The 11,728-nt window shown below is 28.4% G+C and overlaps 1 protein-coding gene and 1 non-coding gene across 2 annotated transcripts; one reads left to right on the forward strand and one right to left on the reverse strand.

Moving 5' to 3' along the window:
- Positions 1-477: 477 nt before the first annotated feature.
- Positions 478-548, forward strand: TRNAG-GCC. The gene has a single exon. It is a non-coding gene; the product is annotated as a tRNA-Gly (tRNA).
- Positions 549-8,315: 7,767 nt separating this feature from the next.
- LOC110628735 lies at positions 8,316-10,053 on the reverse strand. The gene is made up of 3 exons (XM_021775533.2): positions 9,820-10,053; positions 9,533-9,738; positions 8,316-8,686 (listed from the first exon to the last, which is right to left on the reverse strand). The coding sequence occupies exons 1-3, from the start codon at positions 9,916-9,918 to the stop codon at positions 8,485-8,487; spliced, it is 507 nt and encodes a 168-aa protein (XP_021631225.1). The 5' UTR covers positions 9,919-10,053; the 3' UTR covers positions 8,316-8,484.
- Between the last annotated feature and the right edge of the window lie 1,675 nt (positions 10,054-11,728).

Consider the following 11,728-nt stretch of genomic DNA (forward strand, 5'->3'; position numbering starts at 1 on the left):
TGGTTATTATGCCAGTAATTTTAAGTAAAAAAGATAATTACAAAATACATCAACCTTTGAATTAAGTTTTTCAAAAATAAAAGTCTAAATAATTAACTTTCATAGTAACTTTAGTACCAATACTAAACTTTGGATACATAAAAATCTCACAATTTTTCATTGAATTTCACAATAAGATCTATTTGACAATTCAAACGTAATGTAAATGTTAAACCAATTTAGTATACCAGTAGAGTCATCTTTATATTTATATAATTTTAAATTCGAATTAATTAGTCAATTATATAAAAAAAAATTTTAATTCTTATTTTAAGTCTAAATGGTATGAACTTAATAAATTATATTATTTTTTATAATATAATATTAATTTCTTTAATTTTAAATAACAAATCTATTTCTTTTTTCAATTAAAAGGAAATGATTTTAATATTTCAAATTGGTTTTATGTAAAATGGCTTCAGGAAACTGCACAGGTGAGCAGCAGTGGTCTAGTGGTAGAATAGTACCCTGCCACGGTACAGACCCGGGTTCGATTCCCGGCTGGTGCATTTTTTCTTTTTCCGTTTTTTTTTCTGCAAAACTCTCTTTTGTTTGGCTTCTACGCCCATTAAATTCGGCAGTCATCCCAATTCCTAGCTTCCACAACAATCTATTCGCTTGTTTTATTATTATTACTATTTTTAATTGCAAATAAATACTGCATCAAAGCCTCTGTGGGCAAGATTACATAACAGAGGAGAGAAACTAAAAGCACCCAAATCATCAAACAAAACCCAAAAATAGGACTAAAAACTCATCAAGAGTTCTCTTCGCCACTGTTGCCTCATTTATGTCGCTCAAATCAAAGCAAATCGCCGGAGATTAGAAAAAGTGGTAAAGCTTATTTCCCCCGAAAGGAGGGAAAGAACTCCTATAATGCTAAAATTATCACTAAATCGATATCTTTTATCCCCGCAAAAACAGTTTTTAGTCAAATCAGTAAAATTAAATCAATTTTTATAAATATAATAAAAATTCATAAAAACACAGAAATCTCCAAACAAAGTATATTTAAATTTAATATTAGTTAAAATCTTTATTTAGATTAATTCAAATAATAAAAATAAAACTCTTTATTTAGATTGATTAGATGATTTAATTGGAATTTCATTTTATTAAAAATTTTAATTTCATTAAAAAATTATAAATAATAAAATCTTTATTTTAATTGGTTGGATAAGTTTTATTCAAATTTAAATTCATTTTATTGATGGTTATAATTATTAAAATTTAAATTTCATTCTGGAGGTTTTCCCAACTACTCTGTGGATTCAACGAATAATTGAGCTTTATTTAGATATACATATAATTGAAATGATTATAAAATATATGAAATATAATACTGAAAGATAAAAAAAAGTATGAAGTTAATCGAAAAAATATCAATTTTTTGTTAATGTGTGAGTGTGTTGGGTGCGATTCGTGTCGCTCCAGTCATTAAACAGTACTTAGACTTTTAATAAATTTATTAATGAATCCTTCCATTACTTTTAATTTTTAAATATTTTATTATTTAATTTCTGTAATATAAAAAACTCATTAATTAGTCTCTCAATTTTATAAAAATATCTATTAATTATTCTATTTATATTAAGAGCATTTTAAACTTTTTATAAATAAATTGCATTATTTAATGTATATAATATAGCAAAATTTATTAGTTGATTGTCTAATTTTTAAAAATATATTAAAATATCTCTAAGATATTAAAAAATATATTAATTAATCCTTATATTAATTTAATCATTAAATGTTTTACTATTTAGTCTAAGTGATATGAAAATATATTGATTAGTCTCTCGATTTTATAAAAATATTTATTAATTAGTCTCTTTATATTAAAAGCATTAAAATTTTTTTTTTTATAATATTTAATAGCTAAAATTAATAAATAGATTAATTAATACATTTTTAAAACTTTATAGGCATTTAATATATTTTTTAAAATTAAATGAGTAATTACTGAGTTTTCATATACCACGAAGTAACATTTTTATTTTTATAATACTTAATCGTTAAAATTAATAAAAAGACTAATAAGTAGACTTTTTAAAATCTCAAGGATATTTTAATATGTTTTCAAAATTGATGAACTAACTAATAAATTTTTCTATACCACACAAAGACTAAATACTAATTTTTATTATAATATCATATATATCGTAAAAACAATTTAATATTATTTTTATGTATAATCATTTATAAAATTATTTATATTATATTTAAAAAAAATATTTTGTTATTTTTATGTAATAAAGTATAAATTTATTTTTAGAAATTTTTTTTAAAAAGTAAATAAGAAAAATTAAAAAAATTATTTTTAATTTTTAAAAAATAAAAAATAAAAATCGTCGAGTTAACGAATGAATCCTAAATTATCGGTTTTAGGTTGGGATTTTGGTTATTAACTCATGGTGTGTTCAAACTTTTTTAAAAATATTTTTTATGTATGGTATATTATATATTAATGTATTGTATATATTTTATAATTAGTTAATATACATTATAAAAATATGAATCCCATTGATTAAAAAATTTAAATGAAAAGTTAGAAAAACTATTAAAAAAATAAGATGTAAATTCAAAGTCGATGTATGATAATGAAAAATAAATTAATAAAATATAAAAAAATAGAATAAAAGTTATAGAATGTGATTGTTAAAAATACTCTTTATGAGGCAAAAATCGTCTTTTAAGTCTCTGCTAATTGGTATGATGTTTATTTAAGCTTTAATAAACCTTTTTTTTATCTATTTAAACCTTTCTAAATTTAAAAACATTAAACATAAGTCGATTAATTATTTAAATCATATCAAATTAGACTAGAACACATCACGTGAATACCACGTAATAGACAAACATTATATTGCCGTCTATTTCAGTTATTTACCCATTCTCTTTGTCACTTGCCCTTTGTATATGCAGATCTCTTCCCTTCTCTCTCTATGTAAGTTGGTTTAATAAGGCCTTATGGGTTCTTCTTCGTCTTCTACTTGATCATCTTATTCAATAAGAGTAAACTCAAGCACGAGAAGATATATGGATGAGCATGTACTTGTTGCAAATGTGTCATTGTTGAATCCCTACAAAGATATGGAAGTGTTGAAAAGAATCTAGTTAGGGCAGAAGGTTTTATAAATACCCAAATTATAAGGTAATTGATCTGTTTAAAACGAAACTGTGCACGATTGACCAATCTGCAAGAAAGAGAAAGTAAGGTGATAGGCGACTACGGCAACCACTTCGACGCTTAAGTCAGTAATCTGAGAAAAAGGGCGAATATAAGGAATTATTTAGAATTCAAGAGTAATTCTATAAGAATGCATACCATAATCTCTACGATGATTAGCTTTTATACTATAAGAAGATGAAGTAGCTTTTATAATGTAAGAAGATGAAGTTGGCCAATTGATTGGGGATCCCGTGATTACAAGTTTAATGGGGATTTGCTGGATTGTAACTGCTAATGGTAATTTCATGTGAAGACTTGACCTATTCAGTAGAGGGTGAGTGTTGATGGAGAGCCGAGTGCTACGGAGTATGGGTTTTCCTTTTCACAGGTGGGATCACGTATCGATTTATCAGACTCTTACTACATGATCATATTTTATGGTGACAACTCATGGATTACTTTGACTGATTATTGTATTACATCAGTATGGTTTGTGAAATTTCATATTAGATTTAGTAATTGCTCAGTGAAAAAGTGCTGCTATGGTAATTTTTTTTAATTCTATTTTAGAATAGCCACGATAAAGGTTGTTGATATTTTGCTTGCTTTGATTGTAAGTCATCTAAATGGACCAACCAAGAAATTGATAATTGAATGATTGAATGCAAAGAAATTGTTGGAGAGTGAAAAATCCAAATTAAGAACATTTCAAGTTCATTGAGTCATATTAGATGAATTGAACTCTTTGAGTAATGAGTTAGCTAAGTTAAGAGGAGACAAAATTAAAGAGGGAAATGATGTAGCGTTCAAGAATTCAAGAAAATCATTATTATGTTAGATTGTGCTATTACTATGGGTCTTAATATGTCTTGTACTTACCAAAAGTTAGATGAATATATGGGAATGATACATGCACATTGGTTATATGTAGGTTAGGTAGGAATGTTGTAGGAATAGGAATGATACTTTTGTATTCAATATATAAAGATGCAGAAACATTTTGAATGGTTATGTAATGTACCGACTTGTGTAGGGAAAAAGAATTAGCATATGAAATGGACATTTGCAATTTTTTATGGCTACTTATTTTAGGGGAAGTAATGACATTATATTTTTTAAAAAATATAAGAAATAAATTAAAAGTTGAAATATAATCTATCCCGACTCTATCGAAATTAAAATATACAATATTTGATGTCCATGTTAACTAATATAAGTGAGCAAATTAGAGTTCCTATAGGAACTTGACCCATCATTTCATCACATGTTCCATCTAGAACTGTAATAATCACAAAAAATACCAAAAACCAATCCAAGAAGCATGTGAAGTAATATATTCATTCAAAGAAAAAAATTCTTCATTTAACAATAACTTTGATCTAGGATAGCCTTCTCTTTTTTCTTTAAATTTCTAATACAATATTGCTTTTATTTTTCAATCTACCTTTTGGCAATACTTGGCTTGCCTCCCCTTTTAGTAACACTTGATTTAGTGTCTTAATAATAAATGGATCATTTTTTGATCTCCTACTAACAAATACTACAAAAAGATATTTTTCATAGCATCTAGCTCTAATCTTGTTGGTTTATTTTTTACAAATTTAATTTTCACTCTCCTTGCTATATAATATTTAATTATAGCCTCTCTAAATTGTATAACATCTTCAAATTTCATATTAAGACTAGAAGTTGGTGTTTCAATATCTTTATTAAACCTTGCCCTATTACTTTTCTTCCTCACAACTTTTTGTTCCTCATGTCTACTTGAGTCATTAAATGACTCGTATGAGCCAGGATCATCACTTGATAAGTACTCATTAGCATTTCTTTTGCCATCCTCACTTGATTACTCAAGTCAACATCCATCTTATCATTTATTACTTTACCTAATGAAACATCTTTATCATCATTGGCATTTCCCACTACCGTGTCAATTGATACACCTTCACATCTTTCTATAATTTTCAATTCTATCATTGAATATTGGCTCACTTTCTCCTAACCCACTAAAGTCTGAATTAACTACTTAACAGCATTATCATTGAATAGGAATTCACTAACTTATCACTATGGACAAAACTAGCGCTTGAGTATCCATTCTTTTATCATTTAAATCCCCTTCAGTTATATTATCAAACCTAATGTTTCCATCCTTGGCAAATGCATACTTATTATTAGCATTGCTAAAACTAGACCTAGATCTAAGGAGCTTACAATATTTTAAAATGAGGGAAATGAGTCACCGATCATAGAGATGCCTACTCATGCTCAGAATAAATGAGAAGCTCTTTAATCTTACTATAATAATGATAGAGTATCCATAAAAATTTGTCATCAGCCATTGAAAATAATCCATCTTTAAATGACTTAAAAAGTTACGTTATCCTTCTTTTTTTTTGCACATTTCCATTTTTGAATACATTCAGAAGTAAATCATTTATATCTTAGTAGCTCAAAAAATCAATATCAAAATAGTCATGGATGTATATATCTCCACTCTTATATATGTTGGAAATATGGTCCCGAGAGCCATACATTGTAGTATTGATTTGACATAATCTTACATCCCTAGGTATAAACAATAAATAATTTAATTAACTAAAGATTTTTTAAATAATTAAATATAATCTATTTCTCATTAGCTTTTGGTAGTTGTTCCATTCTCAAGGAGTTGAGAATACGATGACGGAACATACTTGTACAGAATGTTGTAAAATGTTCACAGTCGTAGATGCCCCATTGGGAATGATTTATCCAGAGTAGACTGTTACCTCTATCTGCCTCTACTGATCAACATAGTGATATCAAAGACAGTAGAGTGGTGAGTCTCATGCCATAAGACATATGATGTCTTGGCAGATTTGTGGGTGCTTAGGGTGATGAGTACCGAACTAATGGCATTAGATGAATAACACATGGAGTTTACTCTTGTCAATGTTTGTTCATCTAGATCATAATAGTGCATATAATCCTTAGACTTGAGACTACACTTGTCTCATGTGTAGATGATTTGAATTTGATATTGCTTACATATTTGTACAATGTATGAATATATGGTGAGTGTTAGCTCAAGTTAGTTGTACATGGAAGTAAGGGGTTAGTCAACACGGAATTTGTTACCTCGGGTAAACGGGTGGAGTCCTATGATCGATTAACTATTCTTAATAACAAGTTCTTGGCCAAGGTAGTATGACTTAATTAGAGAGGATTTTTAATATAAGTCTTACTAATCAAGAATTAGAATTAAGTAAGGTCATAAAATCCATAGTATTGGGGTTTGATGTTTACTATGACCCTTGCTTGGATTGAGATTGTGTAATGCAAGGATTCTAGTGCATGATAATTTATAATCATGGTTCAGATTGAATAGAATAATATATTCATTATTAATTAGATAGCCATGACGCGTTATGCTAGACACTAATCATGGTTTATGAGAATTGAGAATGCATGGCATGCCATTTGATGTATGTGGAAAGATTGTTTATATTCCCATTGCCAATTGTCCATGAATCTGGGAAGCCACACATATAAGGACTACTCTTGGCAAGGTTAATTAATTAATTAATTAATTAAATGTGTTTGATTAATTATATTAATTAATAAATTTAGTTAGCAATGTAAGTTGCAAGTCTCTAACATGACTTGAACTAAATTTAAATTTTAACGGAGATAATGAATTCACGTAATGAATTATATCCATGTAGGATATGGATTTTAAGGAAGAAGATGAATTCATGTGATCAATTCTATCAATATAGGATATAGATTTTAAATAAGAAATATAAATTCATAATGATGAATTTTATCCATGTAGGACATGAATCTTAAAGAATATAATTCATATGATGAATTAAAGTCATGTAGGATATAAACTTGGAAGAAGATAAAAAAAAAGAAATTTACTAGGTCATATTTAATGTGGACTTGATTTAATGTGATGTAGGCCTCAAGTATATTTTGATAGAATTAAGAATTTAAATCTTATTCTCTTAATGAGCTTAAGACCAAATGTTGGTCTAACTCATATTCAATTAATATGATTAATTTAATTGTCATCCCTTTCGGGCAGGAGGAGTCAGTTGCCGTCCCTTATCCAACTGTAAATTTGTCCTTCTCACCCTCGATTTACTTTATAGTTTTTATTTTTTAAGTACACCAATAAATTTTCATGAAGAGAAAATGCGTGTCGTTAGTTTGTAGCATCAAATAGTATTGCTTGGCTAATGCTGGCATCGAAAATTTTCCTATATAAACCCTTGTGTTGTGATGGCTTGTGTATGTTTTTGTGCTAAGAGGAAGTTTCAGATTTTAAGTGTTGTTTCTTCTTTTTTTTTTTCTTTCCTTGTATGTAGGGTGAGGGCTATGTGTACTTGCTACAATGCCAATTGACATTTAAGTTTCTCTTAGGAATAACATATTTTGACTTTTATTGGGTATCGTAACTCCTAAGAACGTTACCACTATTCATTAAGCATTTGGTCTCTAAAGAGCTAATTGTATAAATGAGCTCCGCCCATTACCAACCATCTCCCTCTGGTTGCAAATACAGCTAGCTGCGTGGGTTTCTGTATTTTCATTTTATTGTTATTGCTTAGCTAACTCAAGCGCTTTCATGTTTTCTCTTTCTAGGAAAAATCTTGTTTGCATTGTTATGTCTTGATTTGATTCTTTTGTAGTGGTGATGTTGGATTTTGAAGGAGTTTATTGGGGTGGAGATGCCAGCGGCGCTGGTGTTTAGTTTCCATTTCTTTTCTTAGTAGATTAAGTTTTCTTTTACTTAAAGTCTTTGGGTCTGGATATTTATTTTAGGTTAGTTTTAAAGTTATTTTTTTGGCAAAATAAATTGAGTTGGATGTATGCATTACTCTTTTTTAGTTTATTTCAAACTTTTACAAAAAAATTCCTTTTATCACTGATTTTTTTAAAAAAAATTCTAAGTCATATCATATCATTAAAAAAAAAAGGGAAGATTTTGAATAATTGAAATGTTCACGTACCACCACCCATTAGCATTTCCTCTAAAATGGTCCCAAAGATTGCATCAAGTACAAGATGTATTAATTAAATTATTTTCTCTATTTTAAACTTCAAGCAAAGAAAATTAAATACTAATTAGCAATATTAATATAATCAATTAGTTGTACATATCTGTTGCCACAAATTAAAGAGAATGATTACAAACTTTAGATTGAAATAAGAGGGCATGAAAATGACTAATGGCTTTAAAAAGGAAAGGAAAAAAAGGGATTTTAATTAATGGTTAAAAAAGTTTAAGCACCACCATACTTTTCTTCCTCACTAAGAACAGCAGTGGCAGAAACGTAATATGCAACACAAAAAAGCCCATGAACAAAGCACAAAATACCACCAATTGAGAAAAAATGATGGTGTGAGAAACCACATGAAGCCCTTGACTTGTTGTTTGATAGAGTGCCTATCACCAGCATTGACAATCCAACTGCTAATATGATCCTGCATTTTCAATCAATCATGCAAATTAGGGGTTAGTATTCGCTCGGTTCAATTTAAAATTGAATCGAACTGAATAAATTAAAAATTAAAATTTTAGTATTTATAAAAATCGAATCGAATCAATTTTAATTAGAAATTGAATCGAATCAGTCTGATTCAATTTGATTCAATTCAGTTTGAACGGTTTTTATTTTAATAAATTTTATATTTTACACTTTATTTTTAATATTTTAAAATTTAATTAAAATATTTTAATTTTAATATAATCTAATTTCTGTATATTATTGAAAATAACATATTATTATCACTAATAGGTTCGGTTCGCTTTTTTTGATTTTTTACTGATTAAAATCGAATCGAATTGAAATAACCGAAATTTTTAAAATTAAAAATCGAACAAACTGAAATAAATAAAAAATTAAACCAAAATTTTAAATTAATTCGGTTCGATTAATTTTTTTAATTTGAACCGAATTAAAAATAATTAAATTAATACTACTCTTTATATCCATTAATTTTAATTATAAATGCATTGATTATTGAATTAAAATGATTTCAACAGAAAAAAAAATACAATTTAATTAATATTATCTATTTTTCCTCTCCTTGATTAATATAAATTATCAATGAACGTGTAGGAAAATCATCCTCTATTTTATTGCATAATTTTGCTACTGTGCACACACGCGGAGGATCAACACAAGTGCTATATGAAAAGGTGAGCTCTCGACTGTCTCTATGCAACACATTTTGACTCTCGAGATTAATAGATAGAAGGCCAAATGAACTCTCAATTAAGAAATAATTAATTAATTAACTAATTTAAGAGGTATAGTAGCTACATACCAAGAGAAAAAGAAGCAAGCGACAGAAAGCTGCTTGTTAGGGGAAGCTCTTTGAAGCTCTTCTTGCGAACAAATGCACATACACCCACCAAGCAAATTAGCAATAACATGAGCTACACCTAGCATTGCTGCTGCAGCTAACCCTAGCTTGAAAGCATCTTGGCTTGGGTCTCTACACTCAAATATCCACAGCCTCAAGTGCTTAACCTACACAGTTAAGTACACACAAATCTCAAAACTAAATCAAGAAATCGAAAGAAAATCAAGAATCAATGGCCTAATATTAACCTGGTTTTGAGCAATTTCTGCTTGGATGCCGAGAATCCCAGCAGCCACATCAATAGCAACAATCAAGAGACAAATAACAACACCTCCAAATTTAACCATTTCTTGATAATAGTGAGGTCTTGAAGATTCTAAAGAAACTAGGGAGGATGAGAAAAGGAAGGGTGTGGAGAGAGATAAAAGAGAGAATATATAGAAATTTGAAGGGAGTAGTAAAGTAAGTAGAGAATGGGATTAGCTGGGAAAGACTAAGTAAAAAGCTTCTTTTGTCCATGCAGTGGAAACTTTAATTTGCTTTTTTTTTTTTTAGGTGGTTACTTTCTCTTTCATTGGATTCCTTTGATAGAGGGCTAAGGAAAGAAGGGTATAAACCAGCTCATATAGGCATCTATTTCTAGACCAAGCAATGGCCCATTTGAATCGGTGGAGAAATCTTTAGGGATATTTGACTTTCTTTGCAGATTGCCCAATCTTTGGGCTTCGGGCAATTTTAGTGTTATATGATAAATTAATGGTAAAATGAGCGAGAATAAAAAGAGTAAGGTCTAAAATGTGAGTGATACCGTAATGACCATAATCACAAGTCAATACCACATGCAGAGAAGAAAAAAGCATTTAAAGGAAGAAGAGGATTGCGAGAAAGAACAAAGTGAGCAAGGGAGAGAGGAAAAGGAAAGTGGGAGATGGAAGCTTACAGATTTGGCAAAGGAGGAGAATTTTGTTCTTTTCAAAATAGACTAGCAAAAAAGATTGTGAAGTTTTGGATGGAAAAATTAAATAATTGACTAAGAAAAATATTAGAGATATATTATTTAAAATAATATTTATAATTGTAAAGATTAAGTAATATTTATAATTTAAAATAAGGTATTAAATAATATAAATATTATTTAATAAATTAAAAATTTATTAGGTGACTCATGTTTCAAAATTATTCAATTAAAGTTTAGTGATAATTTATTCGACAGAATAATCAAATAATTTAATTTTATAAAATATAAAAACATTTGAAAGGTCTTATTTTTAAATAGAAATAAATTAATAAAATTTTAAAAAATTTAAAAACTTAATAATAAATAAAAGGCATGTCCCAGTTTGTCTGCAATGTAATGGTTCTGACAAAACATGAAAAGAAGCTCAAAAGTGGTGGATTTTCTGCGCTCCATCACCATTGTCAAACCTTATTTCAAAGATTTTTCTGACATTTTGCGACTTATTTCAAACTAGAGGACCCACTCAAACTTCCCTTCTATATCAACATATTTACATATTGCACTTATTTTCTGTTTTACAATGTAAACACAGAGAATTTGGATAAGACATTTTGCGCACTCAGACATGAAATAGTAACATTATCACGTGAAAAAAGTCACTAGTAATCCATCTGAATTTAGTAGGTTGCAAGGTTTAAATTAGATAAACAAGAAGTAGCTTTGTTTTAATCGACTTCCGAGGATTTAGTTAAATTTTTTTGTTATTTGATGAACTAAATAATCAAATACTGCATTTTTTTTTTCTTTTTTTGAAAGAGAGAAGCTTGGATTTAAAAAAAATATATTCACTCAAGCTTATTGCAATAGTTAATACAGACTTTAAAAAAAAAAAAAAGCTACTAAGGTCTATATATAAAATATAATCAAGGCCCATGACCCACAACAACTGGAACCCCAAAAAGGAGTAAAGCCTTTGGAAGGCTTTCTTTATTGCCTGCTAAACTCCGATCGTTTGGGATCTATCTGAAGAAAAGTATTCAGAAGCCAACAATAGAGAGCATATTTATTTTGGATAGTGACCCAAGAATGGCTATAGCATGCTGAAAAGAAGAGAGACCCACTACCAAATGTCACTCCAAGTCGCTAGAGGTGCGATCTGGGCCAAAGAAATAAAGCAATAGCCAAACTTATCATTGTCG

The sequence above is a fragment of the Manihot esculenta genome, chromosome 12 (assembly GCF_001659605.2).
Source record: "Manihot esculenta cultivar AM560-2 chromosome 12, M.esculenta_v8, whole genome shotgun sequence".
Classification (NCBI taxonomy): domain Eukaryota; kingdom Viridiplantae; phylum Streptophyta; class Magnoliopsida; order Malpighiales; family Euphorbiaceae; genus Manihot; species Manihot esculenta.